The sequence below is a fragment of the Myotis lucifugus genome, unplaced genomic scaffold, assembly GCF_000147115.1.
Source record: "Myotis lucifugus unplaced genomic scaffold, Myoluc2.0 scaffold_1, whole genome shotgun sequence".
Classification (NCBI taxonomy): Eukaryota; Metazoa; Chordata; class Mammalia; order Chiroptera; family Vespertilionidae; genus Myotis; species Myotis lucifugus.
This window is the reverse complement of record NW_005871049.1, coordinates 17,257,264-17,278,811: the sequence shown is the minus strand read 5'-3', so window position 1 is coordinate 17,278,811 and position 21,548 is coordinate 17,257,264. Positions and strand designations below refer to the sequence as shown.

General features: G+C 40.0%; 1 protein-coding gene across 2 annotated transcripts in view; it reads right to left on the bottom strand.

Annotated features, from left to right (window-relative positions):
- ARHGAP10 (Rho GTPase activating protein 10) overlaps nucleotides 1–21,548 on the bottom strand; it is a 248,028-nt gene that overhangs the window by 63,496 nt on the left and 162,984 nt on the right. For both annotated transcript variants that reach the window (XM_006081762.3, XM_023754958.1), the window contains exons 16-18: nucleotides 16,457–16,515; nucleotides 9,248–9,353; nucleotides 7,508–7,667 (exon numbers count right to left, since the gene is read on the bottom strand). In XM_006081762.3, the coding sequence (XP_006081824.1) occupies nucleotides 7,508–7,667; nucleotides 9,248–9,353; nucleotides 16,457–16,515 (325 nt within the window). The remainder of the gene's footprint in view (nucleotides 1–7,507; nucleotides 7,668–9,247; nucleotides 9,354–16,456; nucleotides 16,516–21,548) is intronic.

Genomic DNA, 21,548 nt, shown 5'->3' with positions numbered 1-21,548 from the left:
AAGAGGCTGTGAGTTCAGAGTCTAGAAAATACCCTTCTCCTAGCCTTTCTGTCTGCAAAGTAGCAGGACATCTTCCCAGGAAAAGAAAAAAATGTTTTCTCTGCAAGAATCCTAATCTGATGCAAATTATCAATGTGTAAGCTTCAACGGTATACGTATTATATTAATATAAACTTACATCATTTTTAATTCCAAGGTTTTTGCTAAAAGCATGCAGTTTATCTTTAATACTCTGGCTTACGGTCAGAAAAAAATCGTTCTACATAATATTGAAGTGATGATATATCCTGTTTCTATTGTCCCACTTATACTAGTTGGTGTAATTTTCAATTTCTGAAAAAAATATTTTACTTTGGGTGACTTAGTGCAATCTACATATATTCCAGATCTGCTATCTCTGAGGATGACAATATAGCGGTCCGGGCTATTAGACAGTGGCTGTGAAGACAGAAGCCTTCCACTTACAGCCACTTATAGTCTAAGGCTTATCAGCTCCGCCTCCGGAGCCAGGCAGCCCTGGGTTTGCGTCCCAGCCCTGCCATTTACCGGCTGGGTGACCCTAGAAGAGATGCATCTCAGAAATGAGGCGTATGCACAAAAGGACCAGATCCCTCCTCATTTTTAATTCTGTGAACACTGAGTGCCAAATTCCAAGCACTGAGCTTCGCTCTGTCTTTGCAGCTTTGCATTTCCAGAGACTTTGGCGGAGAATTTCAGTGTGGATCAGACCTCAGAGGTCTGCTAGCTTTCCTCTAACACCTCAATCCCAACTCTAGCATGAACACATTCTCATTATTAAAAAAAATATTATGAAGTCCTTCCTTCTACTGAATCAGAAACACATTTCCTGGCAAGTTATGCTAACTTGTACCGAGTATGCGCCCTTAGATAACAAAGAATAAATCCATTCCAATCTTCTATACTGCAGCTCAATTTTCTTGAGACAGTCCCGATGCTTTCTCCATCCTGGACACAAAAACACTGCAGGGCCAAAGATCCTTGTCTCCCAAATTTTCTCTTATCAAACCACTCCTGTCCCCGGGGAAAATACTATCTACCCTCTACAGAGATACAGAACAGCACAAAGCCGAGACTTCCTATGTTGTCGCTCATGAAAAGAGCAGAATTCGGAAGACAATGTCTTTGTTACTTTCTGACTCTCCTGAAAAGATGCAGAGAGGATGACACCAAGTTTTCTGTGCTTTTAAAGCTTCTTCTTAAACACTCTAGAAAAGGCAAGGCCCTGCTGAGAAAAAAAAATAATCGAATAGAAAGTAAATTTTCGTGGCTATGCCAAGGAGGCCAACATTCATGAAAACTGGAAGAAGAAAACAAAAAACACCCTCTGAAAATCTGTCAAATATTCTGGTCTTGACTTCTACATTGAACAGTCACTACTCAGGCAAACATAAAGCTTTGAGAAAACTTTGGAGTTTTATTGTGTTGCTTGTGTTTAAGACATTTATTTTTCTCTCTGAAAACTGATGCTGCCTAGCAACCCAGGGCCAGCAAAGCTAAATCAGGAAGCATTTAGGCTGGGGTTTTTTTTTTTTTTAGAGATTTCTATTTCCCATTAAATGATATGCACCTTCTAAGACTGGGAGGTTCCTGGTACTGGAATTTGCATACTACTCACTTGGGCCAGCTTTTCATTACAGGATGACAGAGACCAAGCAACAGAAGAAGGTGAGGATGTGTGTTGTTTTTGCAGCAATGGAAATGGAGAAGTGGGCTGCCCAGTGTCAATCAGGGTCCACATGTGGCCACTGCTGGACTACAAGCTGGGACTGAACAGGGAATCCATTCCACCATTGAACCTGGGGGCAGGGATGCACCCTTCTAGCTCTTGGCAAAGACAAGTGGTCACAGATCAGAAGGGTGGTCCCAAGGTTAACAAGAGTAATGCACGGCACCATTGAGACTCTTCTTCCAGTGCCCGTAATTTAATATTATGGCGATGGCACTGGACATCTGTTGGGAAACACACATGCCCGTCTCACCTTTACTCTTTCTAGGCTCTTCTATGACCAGAGGGCACTGGCTATTCAAGGACAAGGACTTGGCCACACGTGACAGGAAGCTGTGGAGGCCCTGGCCAGCATTGCTCAATGGTTAGTGTGTCAGCCCATGCACCAAAGAGTCTCAGGTTTAATTCCCAGTCAAAGGCACGAACCTGGGTTGCAGGTTCTATCCCCGGTGCAAGTGGGAGGCAACCAATCGATGTGTCTCTCTCACACTGATGTTTCTCTCTCTCTCCCCTTCCCCCCTCCATTCCACTCTTTCTGAAAGCAAAAAGAAGCCCTGGAGCAGAAGTATGGCATCGGCCTCTTCCACAAAGCATGGTCATCAGGAATGGCCTCCACTTTCACAACAGGAAAAATGAGATGGACCAGGGAGCCCGGCTCAAAGCTTAAAATGCTCCTTTTGACAAAGTTATTATACTCCTCGTTGAGGAAAAGGTTTATGTAAACAAAATGTGATTGTTCCTCGGCAGCTTGTCGCCCACAGACACTGTAATAAAGGCTAGAAAACATATGATCATCCACATATGATCGTCTGATATCAGACCATCAATGATATCAGAACGTACCGAAGACCACGCAAAGCTAAGATCAGCCCAGAACTCCACATATGGCATAGTGCACTGAAAATAAATATAATCTGGATTGTAATTATATTATTATGTGTATTACATAAAGTGATTTGGTTGAGAACATTGTATGCCTTACTTTATATAAACTGCCAATTTAAGTATTAACATAAGATAAGGCAGATATTAAAAGAAAATGACCCTGATATTAATGATTCCTTGATAATTCACAAATGTTCATGGAATTTTCAAGGCCTTCATGGACTGAGGAAGTGACACTTTATAGCTATGAGCTAACAGGTCATTCGAATATGAGATTAGTGAGCTATATGTACCCCATGTCCTACTCTGTTCTTCCTTCCCTATCGTGTCTATTCTGACTCTTCTTCCTGAATATTTTTGTCATATGGGGAAAAAGCATCTAGACCAGAGGTTCTCAACCTTCTGGCCCTTTAAATACAGTTCCTCATGTTGTGACCCAACCATAAAATTATGTTTGTTGCTACTTCATAACTGTAATGTTGCTACTGTTATGAATCGTAATGTAAATATCTGATATGCAGGATGGTCTTAGGCAACCCCTGTGAAAGGGTCGTTTGTCCGCCAAAGGGGTTGTGACCCACAGGTTGAGAACCGCTGATCTAGACTCATTACTGCCCAGTCCTTAACACTCACGGAAGCCCTTAAAAGTTGACTTCAGCACTTGGCTCTCCACAGACATTTCACTCTTGGAAAGAACATGTGCCACCTGCCAGTCCTCAGATCCTCCCACCCCGTGACAACATCTGGCATCACTGACAATGTCCCTCAACAACCTGACACTGAACTTGCCTGTGTTGCTTCTAGCTCCACTTTTAATAGTAAAATCTCGATGTTTCTAAAGTATATTGTTCTTACCTTCTCCTAGTGATGGAAAGCAAAGCCTTTGGGGTGGGGACAGCTCTTAGTTCCAATGCAGGCATTGCCACTTATTAGCTATGCGCCTGTGAGCAAGTTAATCTCTCACCCTTCAGTCGTCTCATATGCATAAAAAGATAACACATGTAATAAGAACATTGTACGTACATAAAAATACTGTGAAACATATGTGCCATGGGAATTGTATATATTTTAATATATTTTTAAATATATATATTTTAAGTGTGTATTTATATGTATGTGAGATAAACACTCTATACTAGTAGATCAAAAGTATATAATACAATGAACATCCATTGATACTCTCACATGTCAATCTCATGTCTCTTTATTTTTATATTACACTTTCCACCACTAAATTCTCACAAGGCAAAGCCCCACGCCTCCAACTGTCTGCTGGACATCAGACCACAACTGAAATTCAGCTTCTTATAAAGTGAACTCACTCGTGCCCATTTTTTCTTTCCTATCATTAATGGCACTAATACTCCCCCGGATCGAGTCCTCAGCATCACTTAAAAGTCCGTCCTCTGAGAAGCCCCACAAACCCAGGCCCTGGATGCTGTCTGGTCCCCCTCACAGAATGATGCTGTCCAGCTGTAACTCCCGCTCTCACACTGGGCCTTAATCTGCACCATGTGATGCCTCCTGGTCTTTTATTCCTCTACTTCCTACCGCAAACCTTGCTGCCAAACTAAGCTTCCTGAAGCAGGTGACCTGAAAACCACGAGAGGCCCTGGTCCCTATAAAATTAAGCCCAAACATCCTTGGGTGGCATTCTCAACCTCCCTGCACCTGGCCTGACTCTCCAGTCTCACCCCGCACCACTCACCCAGGTTCCAACAGGAGCCACTTTTGCAGGACAAACACCCACTTTCTGTGCTTTTCTGATTACATGATCCCCCTGTACCTGAAATGTCCTCTTAAAATACCCCCACCTATTCTAACTCCATTCCAAAACAACACACCATTATTCAAGACAATTTCCAATCCCCCACACCGGGATGGACTCCATCTAAAGTCTCGTCAGCTTCTCTCTGTCTCTCTACTCTTATTCTCTGCCATCTCTTGGAGTTACTGTTGGACATTTCTTCTCTCTCCTACTGGACTCATGGTCCTCCTTCCCCCAAATCTCATGGCTGACTCAAAGCCGGCGCTGTACTGAACTAACACGTACACTTTGAGGACAAAATGCATGCACAGTTCACAAATTCTAAGGCACAACCCTTCAATTTCCCAGTACCCCTTTCCACCTGGGAAATACAATTTTCTGGTTTGCAAGGGAAGAAAAGACCTTGATAATATTTTTGGCCCACAAACACATCTTTTAAAACAACATCTTCATGTATTATGTGGAAATGAAGCCAAAACATATGGGTTAAGTTTCCTATAAAGTCCATATGAATTTTATGAAAATGGCAAAGAGGCTGGAATAAAATGTGATCTCCAAAGCAGATTCACTAGGGGTCCTTTTCTAACTCCAAAACAAAGCCAAATCTGTCTTGCTTTCATTACATGTTGAAAGTTTCTTCTTCTACTTTAGTGACTTTCCTAGTCAGTCAACATTTTTCACATTCCAAGGGAGTAAACATAACCGGGGAAAAGAATACATCTTTCCATTATTTTTCCTTCATAGACACTACCTGGGTCTCTCCATTTCCTTTCTTGTTTCCTTTCCTTTCTGTATTAGAACTTTTTCCTTCCTCACTAGACAATTCTTTTTTACTTCCCCTATCCTTACTTCCTCTCTTTCTTTTCCTTCTCAATCATATACTACAAGAATCTCTAGCTCTCCCACACCACGTTCAAGGCTTTGGGTGGTATATGTGCATCTGTTGTCAAGGCAACCTGTGGCTCACATGGGTACAGACATCATATGAAGTTCTCCTGCACGACCACCCTTGTCAGCAAAAATATTCCTCCTCCTCGCAGAGCCTCAACTCTCAAGTGAAGCCCAGCCAAGCAGGATAAAGAGCTGGGAGTGAGAATGAAAGGAGACAAGGATGAAACTGGAGAAGAAAGATGATGTTATGGGGAACTACTTTCTCAGAAATAGTAACTAATCCAGCGAACTGCTCTTGCCTCCCTGCACACCAAGCAACTCTGTGTTTCCACCCTAACCCCATGCACTCAGCAAATAATCTGAAACTCAGTATCCCCCTGTCTACCTTCTTGGTAGGAAACCTCAGTGCTTCAATTGTACAGGTTGTGTATCCATAGCATTATCTAGCCTGGCCACAGAACGGGAGAGGGGGAAACTGAAAACCCTCTCTCTACTTAGCTGTGCAAAGCTCCATCTCTGAGAATGGGTCTGGTTTCATCTGCTGTAGCTATTATCATTGGCTCAGCAACCACTTGGAAATTCCTCGTAGATTTGTTAACAAGGTGGAACCTGCACTGTCTACTTCCCAGCAGAAGAATCATGCACTTATCTTCCCAGCTTCAAATGAGACAAGAAAATAGGAAGCCACAGCACTCAATGGAGACCCTTCTATCTGAGAGCAAGTCCAGGGCCAGTGTTTTCTCAAACAAATGGGATGAAAGTTTCCTAATTGGGAGTCGATCTAATGATAGTCGCATTACTAAACACTGTTGTAAAGCCTGTAGTCCAATTACTTCTTTTTCAAAAACTGAACAGTAGCCACCATTCCATGAAGCTGTCTGGATAGCTGAGTGCACACTAATGAGGTTCAAGGACAGTTTGACAGGAACATAAAAGGAGACATAAATTCACCATTAGCTACTAACCACACACACACACACACACACACACGCTGCACAAACTTCCCATAAACACGCTGCTTTTACTATGCTGGTAACCAGCTTTACCTCTGACCAGCTTTCAAGCTTTTCAGTGGGAACCAACACTAGCACAAGCTAGACTTGTTCTAGCAAAGAGCAAATGCAACAAGGACCCAAGAAATGCTCCTTCAATGCTCTGCTCCAAGGGGCCACACCTGTCTGATTGCCCCTTTCCCACTCTTCTAACCCCCTCGAAATTTATTGAGCTCATGAATTCATCCAATACATATGAACTGAGCTTCAGATATGTACCAGTTTTATTCTAAGTGTACAAAAAAGATCTTTGCCCTCAGGATCGAGCAGGGAGAAATAGATAACAACTAAGGAAATAGATAAGTGAATTATATAGTATGTTAGACAGGGATGATGCCATAGGATACAAGCCCTTAAACAGGCTTCCCAACCCCAGACTGTGACCTGCTTTCCATCAAGGGCTGTGATGTTCCTCTTTGCATCCCCGCACCAAATACACGCTTGGCATATAATGCAATGTCAAATTTTCTAAAAGCTTTTAATGAACAAATGAGTAAGCAAGAATTTTAACAGTTGTCTTGGAGGAAAAAATGATCAGCAAGGTCCTGAACTGTACGTGACAGAATGAGAAAAAGAAGTCTAAATGTCCTTGAAAAGAGTCTATTGTATTTTGAAAAAGCATGTATTCCCCTTGATTATATAGAACAAGTAACAAGCTGAGTCACCTAAGAGATTATTCCTTTTAAATTAGAGATTCTTAACCTGGGGTCCCCAGATTCGGAGATACATGTGAACCCCCTGAAATTGTTAACATGCTTGGGGTAGAGGGGAGTTATGTGCGCATCTCTGGGGAGAGTGTGACACAGATTGACAAAAATATTATCCTTGTGTCATGGAACTAGAATTTGAAATAGGAATGAAGGCAGGAAAGGAAAAAATAAAAATTAAAAAAAAACAACCCTGAACAGTCACAACTACAGAGCCAATATTCATTTGCAACGGGGTTAAGTATTTCCTCCTTAAGCCAATGAGATAACAGAAGACCCAGCAGGCTCCCGATTTATGAAGCTCCATCAGAAGAGAGAAGCTCAGTGCGAATTTCTCAGAACCAAGCTCATCATCATGACAAATTTAAAAAGAGAGAGAAGGGGATACTTTTACATCACAAATTGACAAGCCAAATACAGCAATTCCTTTAAGGAAAAAATATCAATATGGTTTTACCTTTTCATGGTTTTCAATTAAGATTTCCACAACAATGTTCTGGAACTTCAAGTCCATGATGGCAGCAACAGTTTCTTCCTGTGGCCTCATCAGAGTTGGTCCAAACACCACTCCCAAATTTGCCACAGTCATCAGGTTCTGCTTGGAGTGGTTTGAAACACTAACGTTGATGAGGGCGGAAAGAAAGGTCTCTGGTTAGAAGGTGAGCGAAAACTGTGGAATGTACAGTATTCTGCAAGATATTTCCCTAAACACCAGGACTCAACTGTCCTCAACGTCTGCCTCTGAAATAACAGGATCCTCCAACAAGACCACACATCATGAGGCCCCTGCCTACCTCTCTGCTTCTCTCTGATGCTCTCTGCTCTAGCCACAGTGGCTGGCTTAGTAACTCCATCCACACACCAAGCTTGTGTCCCTCAGAGGCCTTCATTTACTGTTCCCCTCTACTTAGAGCACCTTCTCTGTCCCCAGATTACTGAACTCTTGCTCCCAGGGACAATGCGACTTGGCAGAATTACCTTCACAAGCACATAGGACTTGGTCAGAGCACCCAAGTCCTGGGAACAAACTGGACAACTGTTCTCAGCAACTCCAAGGTCTCATCCTCAAAGAGACTTTCCATAATAACCCTCTTTGTAGTCCCACACCCAACATATATTCTCTCTCTCCTTCCTCTCCTTTTTGCCTTTTGACCACTCATCACCTCGAATTATTTCATATTTTTATTTGTATTCTGTTTGCTGTCTTTTCCCCTTAGAAAAACAGGACTTCCTGAAAGTATCCTGTTCAACTATGTGTCTCCTAGCACCTAAGAAAGGTCAACCCTAGATGGTTTGGGTCAATAGATAGAGCGTCAGCCTGCGGACTGAAGGGCCCCTGGTTCAATTCCAGTCAAGGGCACATACCTACGTTGCATGCTAGGGGCGGCTGCAGGAGGCAACCAATCAATGTGTCTCTTTCACATTGATGTTTTCCCCTCTCTCTCTTTCTCCTCCCACCCCCCCTTCCTTCCAGTTTCTCTAAAAATCAATGGAAAAATATCCTCAGGTGAGGATTAATAACAAAAAAAGGGCATTTACTAACAACTATTTGTTGGCCAAATGAATAAATGGCTATACTAGTACTAGGACTCTACACAGGTCATAATATCCTCTGGCCTTCAGTTCCTTTTTCTGTGAAACAAGGGTTCTAAAACATAGTGCCCCTTAGTTTCCTCTCCCCTCAAAAACTCCATAACTATAGTGATCAAGGAGTTATATATTTTTTTAAAAAGCTAACTTCTCTACTGGATTATTAGATTTTGCTTGCTTTTTTAAAGAGGGAATAAAAAGAATAGAATGGATCCTATGAAATACCTACCTATTCCTGGATTAAACAATCTTAAAGGGCATGCTCAAAGTCAGAGTTAGGTAGGTGTGAAACCAGGCTAAATTTGCTAACAGACTTATAATCACATTTCCAGAATCAGTGTGCAGGGAAGTGTATAATATTCTCTTCTTCTACTTCAAATCAAACCCCAAGTTGTTGGCAGTGATGTTAAGCAAATAATTACATGACTTCATGAAAGCATCGTGTTTCAACAGTCTTGTCCAAAACACACACAAGGAGTCAGATGTCCAGCCTGCCCTTCCAGGTGTGGCCCCTGGTATTGTGTATACAGCCCCAATTCTGACCGTTACAAATGCAAGAACACCCCACAACACCCGAGCAAAACGTTAGGAAGGAAAAGGGGCTTACTTTGTTAAGTGTTTCACCAAAATGTCCAACATCTCTTTATTTTTCTCTGGAAGTTTATGCACCAAGAAATGGATAGCATTCACACGGGATTCTGGACTCCCACTTTCTTTAAAAAGGAAAAAGAATAGTTAGTAGTGTATTCGGAATCAAATATATTCCTAAAAGTCAACACATGCAATATCTCACCAGTTCAACATCTTCAGAGAAATTAAACATGTTTTGCCACCTTTCAAAGGAAAAGAAAATCTCTCTCTTCCCTATTCTGAACTCCTCCGCCTCCCTGGTGGGGTGGGGGCTTTCAAGGAGGCTGCAGTTCCTGCCTTTCTCCCGGCTGACACGAAGAACAGCCAGCCCAGCTTGTCCCCTGGCACGCTGCACTCACAGTGTGCTCATCGCTCACTTGAAGGGGTCTAGTCACTGTGTCCTGCCCACAATGGGATGCAAATAAAATATCAGCAAATAAACTCTTCCCTCTTATGGGTTGAATTTCATCCCCCCACAGCGTATGTTGACATTTACCACCACCGCCCCACCCCACCCCCATGTCTCAGAACGTGACAGTTTTAAAACACACCCGGGATTTGTTTTAATCAGGTACGGTGAGACGTGCAGGCATGGAAATGACTGTCATCAAGGAAGTTTATCCTCACAGATTCTGAGAAAAAAGAGGCATGTCATGCCATAAGCTTCATTGTGGTTTCATGCACGGGAATGGGAGAGGCAAGGTAAGCAGGCTGAGGATTGGTTTGGATTCTTTCAGGGAGTCTAGAGCATAGGGGCTGTCCTCAGTTGTCTGGTACCTGGCCCAGATGATTAGGGCAGAATATGGCTGAAGTGTTAAGAGTCCAAAAGAGGGGGTGGGGTGGAGGAAAATGAGCTCTGGATTTGTTAGCTGGCATAAAAAAAGCACATTCAGGTTTACTATCTTTAGGAATTGGTTAGCCCCAAGAGGTTAGTCTCTCAGGATCAGTTAAGCCCCAGATGTTAAAACATCACAATAAAAAAAGACGGGCTCAACACAGCGATCTCAGTGGGGAATATGGCCCTTGCAGATGTCATTCATTAAGATAAGATCATACTGGAGACACACTAGAATGTTCACGGCAGTAGCACTCTTGGTAATAGTCCAAAACTGAACCAACTCAAGTAGTCATCAACAGTAGAACAGTAAATAGATTGTGGTATGTTTATACAATGGAATACTGCACTACGAGAGTGAATGAGCTACTGAGTCACCCACCAAGGATGAATCTCACAAGACGAGCCAAAGAAGCCAGACGCAAAAGATTATATTTTGTTAGATTCCATTTGTATATGGTTCAAATGCAGCAACCCTAACTTGTGACGTCAGAAGCCAGGCAAGTGTTCATGTGGCATGGGGTGGATGGTGACCATGGTGGGTATGAGGAAGGGTTTCTGGGTTCTGATAATGTTGTATTTCTTGATCTAGGGGCTGATTACATGGATACCTTCACTTGGCAAACATCCATTAGTCTGTACACTTGTGATCTGTGCATATTTCTGCTGTGTACCAATAAAAACTTCACTGAAATTAAAGTTATCCATAACCAATATCACCCTAAGATAAGCTAGTAAATTTTAGTTTAATGCCTTTCGTGTGTTCCACCCGTTTTAAATAATGAATGTGCACATAGCCTATTGCATTTCATATATCATGGACATCTCTCCCTGTCATTCAAAGGAGCTCCACACCATCAACTTTACAATTAGCTAAGTTGCTTCCAAAATTAAGGGGCTCCAGTTTACTCTTCCGGTAGTAGTGTTTAAAAGTGGGGAATGAGATTTTACAGCACAGGACACAGTTGTGGCTAAAGAGAAAAAAGCAAAAAAGGCTAAGAAATGAAAAGGCACAAGATAAAGTGGAACAAAGACAATCAAACTACATAATAAAAGACTTAGATATGGATTACACTGGACACCGAAAACAAAAGTACAACTATCTAAAGTTAGGTGATAAATTATAGTCAAATTTTTTATCTGGAGTTAAAACCAAGATCTTACTAAATCAAAGCTGGGGGGAAAAATGAAAGCAATAAAAATATAGAAACATTTTCAATTCACAGCTTTGATTTCAAAATTAAAGCAGGGACTCTGAAAAATAGTCTAAGATTCTGAAGGAGTAAAAAGATAACTGCCTATGATAAGAATTCTGTACATCTGAAAATTTAAAAAAAATTTAAAACTTTGCACTGAACAGCTACTTCTAACTCATGTGTCTATTTTGTCATCTTTCCCCAAGGGAAACCTAATGTAATATTTTTGGATTTATTACTTATTCAGAAACACAAGACAGAGAAATAGTTTTCCACCCTCGAAGGATAAGGGTCTTCATTTCTAAAAATAGGGTAGGTTTTGAAAGATAATCAAAACCTCCCATTTTCTTTTTTGAGTCCCTCTTCCTCTCCAATCCCTTATCAGTTGAAATCACACACACACTTTTTCCAAGTCTGCTTTTTCCTCCTTCTTCTAAATAGAAGAATTTTTGAGATAATGCTTTTAAAGTAACTCTACCTTTTTCTCCATTTCTTTTTATTTTGATGTTAATCTATTAATGGGCATTTCCATGTAGCTACAACATACTAACTTAAGGTACTCAAAAGTTTTCTAAACTAAATTATCTTCCGTTTTCACTGATATAAATTAACAAAGAATGAAAGGTATAACTTTTTAAAAATCTAGGATACTGAATTAACCATAACACCAAATTCCTAACATATGCCAAGGAATTGGAAGTTTACTGTAATAGCAAAAGTATGTTTAATTGTGTAACTATAAATCAGCATCCTCAACACTTCACATCTATCTGCTTATGATACGAACTGTGCCAACTAACGGAGACTGGAAAAGATATGATCTTAGCTTACTGGAGCATATCAGAGATACACGGGCAGATAAATGTTCAGTTATGTTAATATTTAAATGCCATAAATCAATAGTACTGTAATTTTAGGAAAGCATGAGCACTTCCCAAGGAACAAGGGGTATCTTCCCTCAACAGACACCAAGTATCCCAGTTCTTCTGCGGAAGCTCCTATCGACTCAGAAATGAATACACCAGGCTCAGGTAACTTGATGTCAATAAGCATTCGATTCCTTTAATTTCCAGATTTCCGACTCCTTCCCCACCAAGACCAAATGACTTTGTCTGTTTACCAACAAAAACAAAACATTCTGGGTAGGCCAACACCAGTGCCCTGGAGCCTATAATTGTTATATTTTTCATCACATGAATATGATTTTGCTTCCTACGTAACTTGACTAGTGAACCTAACAACACAAGTATTCTGGTTTGGGGGACTGAGATTTCCTGTGTGATACCTTAGCAGGCATCCAGGCTTCAGCTATCATCTTCAAACTAAGCCTAACATGAGTCCAACCCTGAAGCATGGGTCCAACTCTTACCAATACGACATATCAAGAAATCCAAGTCTAAGAGGCTGAGACACAGGCCATGGACTACAACATTCTCAAAGATAGCAATCACCATGCAGTAATAGCCTTCCCCAGGTTGGTACCGCCTTTTGTATTCCTGTGTAGACTGGAATACAAGTTTAAATTAAATAGTTTTCTTTCTTAGAGATAATTAAGAGCATTAACTAAACCCTCTCAGCTAAGAGAGTTAACTAAATTTGCTGAAAGGAACTAGAAACCATCTGTCTAGAAAAACCACTCCTGTGTAAACTGTTTTTACATCTTATAAATTTCTATACTAAAAGTCCATTATATTCTCTCAAAAGATTGATGATGTTAAATATGTGTGTGTGTGTGTGTGTGTGTGTGTGTGTGTGTGTGTGTATCTCCTCAGGTTCCTTATAAATAGGGGTGCTCAGATCATCTTTTGTTCTAATATTAACTGTCTTTGACCCCAGATTCTGACACTGAGCTCTTAGGACCTCCATCCATAATTTATCGAGTGTTAGGATGTCTGACACCAAGCTCCTAAGTCCCTTGGAATTTCCTGGGTGATAAGAACATCTTTCGTTCTAATGAGGTGACTTTGGGTGGGCCCTTCAATGGGGACTGATCACCAGAAAGATCTAGCCATGATGAGAAGCTCGGATTTTTCAGTCCCATCCCCCATTCTCCAGAGAGGCAAGGGGAGCTGGAAGTAGAGTTAATAATCCATATTGCCTTCATGATAAAGCCTCCATAAAAATCCCAAACGTACAGGATTTGAAGAGTGTCTGAGTGCATGGACATTTCCGCATGCTGGGGTGGTGGAACACCCCACTGCACAAGGACAGCTCCTGTACCAGGGTACCTCCAAACCTCGCCCTATTCACCTAGCTGTTCACCTGTATCCTTTATTGTTTCATTATGTTATAAGCTGTTAATCTAAGATGTGTTCCCCTTGAGTTCTATAAACCTTGCCAGCAACTTACAGATCAAAGGGAGGTTATGAGAATCCGGAATTACTGGGGGCAACCTGAGGCTTCCGACTAGTGTCTGAAGCGGGGGCAGTCTTGTGGGACTAAGTCCTTAACTTGTGGGATCTGATGCTAATTCTAGGTAGAAAGAATCAGAACGGAACTGAACTGCAGGACACTCTGCTGGTGTCCCAACACTGCTTGGTGGGGGGGAGCCCACACATTTGGTGACCGGGAGTGTCAGAAGTGAAGTATTGTGTGTGTGATGGAAGGAGAAACACAGGAGTGGTTTTTCTAGACAGATGGTTTCTAGTTCCTTTCAGCAAATTTAGTTAACTCTCTTAGCTGAGAGGGTTTAGTTAATGCTCTTAATTATCTCTAAGAAAGAAAACTATTTAATTCCCCGATGCATAAGTCAGTATTTCTTAAGAATGGAAAAATAAAAAAATGTTTGCTTCCTGTGGTGACAACCAACAAAACTCATATTTGTATCGTGCACTTCAGAAAGTAACTCACAGGTTCTCAACGGAACTCTACGGGAAAGAAACATACAACAGGAAACGAAAGGACCAAGAGCAACCTTCGGAGCTCTCAGCAGGGAGGGTAGGAGAAGAGACAATCTCAACACCATGAACAGATGGAAACTACCACACATGAAAAGAATCAGAACTCTGTTTCCATGCTGGGGTGAGAGGCGGTAACAAAGTCTGGTGATGCTTGGTAATTTTAGCAGTGAGCTCAGCTAACAGACACTTCAGCACAACAGGGCCATCTCTGACATTGGTAATGGACAACGAGAGCCCTAACCGCAATCCTAATTTTCCAACAATATTCAAAAAGGGAGACTAATTTTGGCCACCTGGTTTCTGTAGCTGTTTTATTCAATACTTGAAAGTACACATGCAAGAGATTAGAGGACCTGCTCCTGAGAGGAAAAGTGAGTACAGAGAACGGAACTCACAAAACTCAAATAAAAAATTAGAAATGTTGGCCTCTAAAATACACCTGGTTCATAGATGTACTTTTTCCTCATTAAATATGGTAACTACAGGTCCATTCCAACCGCAACTCCACTTAGGTGCAAATACGTGCCAATAATTACAGGAGCTACAGTTTTTCTTTGGAACAGGCCTGTTATTCAAATTTTTAAGGCTCTGTAACAGCATCCCACAAAGTCGGGAAGCAAAACACAAGGTTCTGGCCTAGTGGGTGGTGATACCTTTTGTATTTATACAATCTCCTCTATCACATTGCTCAAGGATACCCTCAACAAACTCTTCCAACTCATCCCCACCACCAATGACTCCAGAACCACTTGTAAATTCCTCCTCTTAGGAGGCCTTCATCTGGTAAAATACACTGACATTAGAGTTTCAAACACACTGGCTTCAGTTACAAGGCCTGATAGTAATAATAATGATACTCCCTTGTGGTGACTTAAAACTTATTCCATAATCACTTTATCTTTCTCCAATTCTCAAAGGATCCCAGATTAAAACTGGCACGCTTCTGCTTTTTCCAGTCCCCAAGGCGCACAACATGAAACAATGGTCCTCCAAGTAGAGTTTAATTTCTCTTTCCCCTGTGTGCCAAAAATGCCACAGGGAAGAAATCAAAACAACTAAGCATTTGCTTGAGTTTCTGCCAAGAAAACTTTCCCCCACTTCCTTGATCACACAAATTCTCTTTAAAAAAAAATCCTCTTCCCACATGAAAACAAAAGTGAATAGAACCATACTTTCCCCCATTACTGAAAGCCTATTTTCCATGGATATTCTAACCAGGCCTATACAGGGCTTCTTCCCGCAACATACTAGGAACCTTCACGTGGGTCTGAGCAAAGACCTCACAAAAAGGCAACATTTAAAGCAATGTTCGGGCAGCAGTGACACAGGCCCCAACGGACTGCTCGACGTTTTCCGACAGCAGATTGAACTATGGAATACATCCAAGGGGGGAAAAAAAAGTAAATGAAAATACAATTATAGCTACTGTCGGTGCACCTGTGAAAACCAAACTGCAGGTTTTAGCTAGTGGAGCCTGAGCTTTGAATTTAAAGATCCCTATAATCTGGCAAATTACTTAACATCTCTCCACCTTCATTTCCTTAACTATTAAATACCTAACACCAGTGTATTTCAGAAGACTGTAATGATTGAACACTATGTGTTGAATATAAAAACAGGTGTACGATAATAAAACAGAAAACAAGAACACTTCAAATAAGTATAACTCACCCAAAATTTCATCACAAATTAAAATTCTACCAACTATGGGCCTTTTTCATTTAACATTTTATCACATATAATTCATTCTCTGTCAAATATTGTGTGGCTTCTGGCATTATCTCAATTTTTTCTGCCTTTAATTTCCATCTAAATATCTAAGTGAAGCCATTTCCAAACTACTAATCTCTCCATATCTGCTCATCTCCCTAACCTTCTGCAAGTTAAATACATCCATGTTCCCATAGCATTGTGCTCATGCCATTATTATATATTTTACCTATAGTGGGAGGTGTGTATGCACCAATATTTGCTAGAAAATTGATTCCTGGGGCAGAAATTCTTTCATGGCTCTATTTACCCAGTATCTACCAGGGACTAGGGCACAGTCGACAACGAGTACATGTGAATGAATGAATTTATTAATTGTCCCTTTTTTTCACCTTTTAAAAGAGAAAAGAAACCCAAGATCTTCAAAAGTGATTTCTATTTTTAAATTCAAATTACAGTAATGAAATTCAATGTTCATGTGGAAATTACAGCTTATACACACTACCAACCAACACTGTATCTTTGCACCTCTACGCAATACTTACTGGCTGGAACAATGAAATCCCCATGTAACTCATAGGTCATAAGAGGCTCCGGAAGACTCCTGTGTGAAAAGGACAGCACAGGATTACCAAACAAATCCACACTGGTCACCGCTCTTTGTGTCCATTCTTTAATAAAGGATATTAAATACGTTGTGTATTTTTTAGTAATGCGTAGAACTTCCCTAGGGAATACTTTTACATATCAAAAAATACATGTATCAAATAGATTACTTTATTAAAGGCTATCTGCACCGGGCACTATCAAAGTTAAGCACCCACAAATTCCTATCAGACCTAAGCACATGGTATTTCATATTTAATCTTGGTTAGTACCTTTACAAGATTTTATATATAAAACTTCCTTCCACTCATTAACTTATTTAAAGTCAAACCTTCTATTCAATCAAATAGGCACATAATTTTGCAAATCATCTCTAATATATTAATTGAAAATGCCACAAAAATATATATAGAAAAGATTAAATAAAGAAATCAATCCTTTCCTCTTACATATCCCTATTATAAGTATGATATCCATTTTTGGTTTATGCCTATGAAACAATAAAACATAGGTAAGAAGTGAAATTGAGGACAACTTGAAAAATATCCACGCCAGCCCTGCCGGTGTGGCTCAGTGGCTGAACCAAGAGGTCACTGGATCGGTCAGGGCACATGCCCGGGTTGTGGACTCAATCCCCAGTAGGGGGTGTGCAGGAGGCAGCTGATCAATGTTTCTCTGTCATCAATGTTTCTATCTCCCTGTCCCTCTTCTCCCTTCCTCTTTCTCTAAAATCAATAAAAGCATATATTTTAAAAATAAATTATAGCCCTAACTGGTTTGGTTCAGTGGACAGAGCGGCGGACTACGGACTGAAGAGTCCCAGGTTCGATTCCAGTCAAAGGCATGTACCTTGGTTGCGGGCACATCCCCAGTAGGGGGTGTGCAGGAGGCAGCTGATCGGTGTTTCTCTCTCATCGATGTTTCTAACTCTCTATCCCTCTCCCTTCCTCTCTGTAAAAAATCAATAAAATATAAAATAAATAAATAAATTATAAATAGTAAAAAATACCCATACCATTTTAATTTTCTACAAAAAAAGATTACAAAAATGGCAGTATATTTAATCCTATGGTCAACACAATGCTACAGTTCTACCATTATACAAATCTAAAATTTTAAAAGACCAGATCTCTGAACTCTATAAACACTTTGAGAACAAGTTTAAATCTGTACAGTATCTGGAGGGCAATCTGGCAAGATGTTAAGAACCTTTAAAATATTTAAATCACATAATCCAGAAATTCCTCCTCAAATGCTTAAGAAAAAACATCAAAGATACACACACACACACACACACAAAAAATGAAAACATATTCAAAAGCCAAGAAAAATGTCAGGAACAAAGATCATTTCATATTGATAAAGAGGTCAATTAATCAATAAGACATAAGAATTCTAAATGTTAACGGGTCTAATAACAGGAGCTTCAAAGTACATGAAGCAAACTGATGAGACTACAAGGAGAAACAGACAAATCTACAACTATAGCCAAGATTTAAATACCTCTCTGTCTCAATAACTGATAGGACAAGGAGACAGAAAATCAGTTAAAATACAGAAGATTTGAACAAAGTGATCAACCAACTTCATCTTTGGTTCATCCTTTACCTAAATGACACTCCACCCAAATGCATTCTTTCCCAGGGCACATGGAACATTATCAAGATAAACCATATTCTGGGGCATGAAACAAATCTCAATAAATTTAAAAGGGCTCCATTTATAGAGGGTATTGCTCTGATTACAATAAAAATGGAATTAGAAATCAGTAACAGAAATATATCTGAAAAACCCCAAGGACAATAAAATTAGGAAATATTTTGAACTAAGTGCACTACACCATATTATCAGAATTTGAGGAATGTTAGTAAAGCAGTATTTGTGGATAAATGTTTACTGCTAAACATCTATATTAGAAAAGAAGAAAGGTTTTATATCAATTACTTCACTTTTCATCTCAGCCAGAAAAAAAAGAGTAAAGTAAGCCCTAAATAAATAGAACAGAAAAATAAATAAATAAAAATTACAGCAGAAATCAGTAAAATAGAAAATAAAAACAAGACAGAAAATGAACCCAGTTCTTTGAGATAATCAATGAAATTGGTAAATCTAGCCAGAATGACTAGGAAATAACATAATGAAATCACAAATTATCAATGTTAGGAATAAGAGAGGTAGTTGCAGAATTGATATAGCCTTTAAAGGTATTAAAAAAAAGATAATATTATGAACAGTTTTAATTTACACAAATGCAACAACTTAGATGAAACAGACAAATGTCTTGAAAGACACAAACTCCCAAAGTTCCCAAGTATTCCCACATCTATTTGAGAAACTCAATTTGTACTTTAAAATTTGCCAGTAAGAAAACTCTAAGCCCAGATAACCTCACCGGGGAATTCTAGGAAACAAAAAAGAAAGAACACCAATTATATACAAATTCTTCCAGAAAATGTGAGAGGGAATACTTTCTAACTCATTCTTTGAAATAAGAATTACCTTAGTTCCAAATTAAAGACATACAAATAAAACTACAGATCAATATAATGAATATAGATGAAACTATCTATATATATAAAAGCCTAAGTGACCAAACGACCAGTCGACGGTCACTATGATGCACACTGACCACCAGGGGGCAGATGCGCAATGCAGGATCTGCCCCGTGGTGGTCAGTGCGCTCCCACAGTGGGAGTGCAGCTCAGCTTACCAATGGGCACCAGCTGCCAGGCTCACAGCTGGTAAGTGCAGCTACAGTGGCGCAAGCCTCTCCTGCCTCCGTGGCAACACTACTGAGTGGTGGTGGCAGGCACAGCGGGCTGGGGTTAGCTGAGGATCAGGCCTAAACCGGCAGTCTGACATCCCCCAAAGGGTCCCGAATTGTGAGAGGGCGCAGGCCAGGCTGAGGGACCCCACCGGTGCATGAATCCATGCACCGGGCCTCTAGTTCTAAATAAAATATTAGCAACTCAAATTCACAAAGATAAATAAAAGGATAATACATCATGAGCTTATAACAGAAATTTAACTGCCTTAGTATTAAAACAAAATCAATGCAACTAACCATTCTAGAAAACTATAAAAGAAAAACTCTATGATCATCTCAATAGGCAATTCAGGAAAGAAAAAAATCATTGTTCCCACAAATGGTACTGGAACAACTAGACATCCATATTCAAAAGTGAACTTGGATCCACACCCCATATCATCACAAAAATTAACTCAAAATAGACCACAGATCTAAGTATAAAACCTAAAACTATAAAACTTCTAGAAGAAAATAGAAAACCTTTGTCACTTTGAATTAGGCAGATTTCCTTGATACATCCCATAAAAAGAAAAATTGATAAATTGGACTTCACTAAAATTAAAAACCATTTAAAAGATGCTCTTAGAAGAATAAAGACAAGCCATAGGCTGAAGGAGACATTTAAAAAGCACGTTATGTGAAAAAGGATTTATATCCAAAATATATAAACAATGACCAAAACACAATAAGAGGAAAAATAACCCAGTTTTTTTAATTGTGTGAAAGACACAGACACCCAAGAATACATATAAAAAGCAAAAAAGCACATAAAAATGTTTAATACCATTAGTCATTATGGAAGCATCAATTGAAAAGCACGATGCGATGCCACCACATCCCTGGTAGAATGGCTAAAATCCAGAAGACTGACCATATCAAGAGCTGGCAAGGATGTAGAGAAAATGAGACTCTTCCATGTTGTTGGTGGAAATGTAAACAAGCACAACCACTTTGGGAAAAAGTCTGTCAGGTTACCAAGAAGTTAAAGGCACACCGACCATACAACTTAAATGTTACAGACAATCCGATTTGCCCATGAGAAATGAAAACCTATGCTCCCTCAAACATTTCTATTGTTTTTAGTAGCTTCATTTTTAATAGCCAAAAGCTGCAACCCTAATATCCATCAACAGGTGAACAGATTAAAAAAACTGTGGGATACCCATATAATAGAACACTAATTACCAACAAAAGGGAATGAACTATGCTACAACATAATTCACATAAGTGAATCTCTGCTGAGTGAAAGAAGATTTGAAGGAAACAAATAGGACTGTATGACGATATTCCATATATGTGAAATTATAGCAAATACAACATTTTTTATATAGTGACAGAAAGCAGACCAAGGTTGCTTCCTGGAATGAAGGAATGAAGAGAGCGGTATGAGAGCAAGGGGTTTCAAAGGGGCATGAGGAAACTGGGGGGTGATGAGAGGGTCCCTATTTTTATTATAGTGATGACTTCACAGATACATACACGTCAAACTTATCCAAATGTACTCTATAAATATGTGGTTTATTGTATGCCAACTATACTTTAATAAAACTGTTTACAAACAAAATAGATGCAAACATGCATTTATAGGTTATGTTTCCTACATACAATTTATGAAGGTGCAGTAGACAGACAGACACACACACACACACACACACACACACACACACACAGGCACGCACACAGGCACGCACGCACTGACAACTGTAGACTTTGAAACTTAACTACTGAAGAAAACTGTTCTCTTATTTCCTTCCCTTCATCTCCTACACCAGCGGTTGCCAACCTTTCGGACCTCACGGACTACCAGTGGTCTGCGGACCAACTGGTTAGCGACCGCTGCCCTACACTATCATTTAAAGAAGAAAAACAAAATCAATTATACCACAGCCTAGATAAAGGGAGAGAAGTAAATTTATTGGGGTTTTTGTTTCAAAATGAGGACAAGCAAGATGAAGCTAAGAAGGAAAACTGTTACTGGGCAAAGAGTGAAAGTTAAAGGGTGCTGAAAAGAAAAGTGGGAAAAATGAGAACACTTAGAAAAACCATCAAGGGAATTTCATTTTCAATAAAAATGAATTTGTATCTGAACAGCTTCTACAAGCTTCTTACATCATAGCCATATGTCTGCTAGGCAATGAAGCATAAAAAGTAAGCATTAGAGATCAATGTTACTCTCTCACTTCCATGTCTGTCTCTCTCTCTCTCTTCTCCCCCCCCCCCCC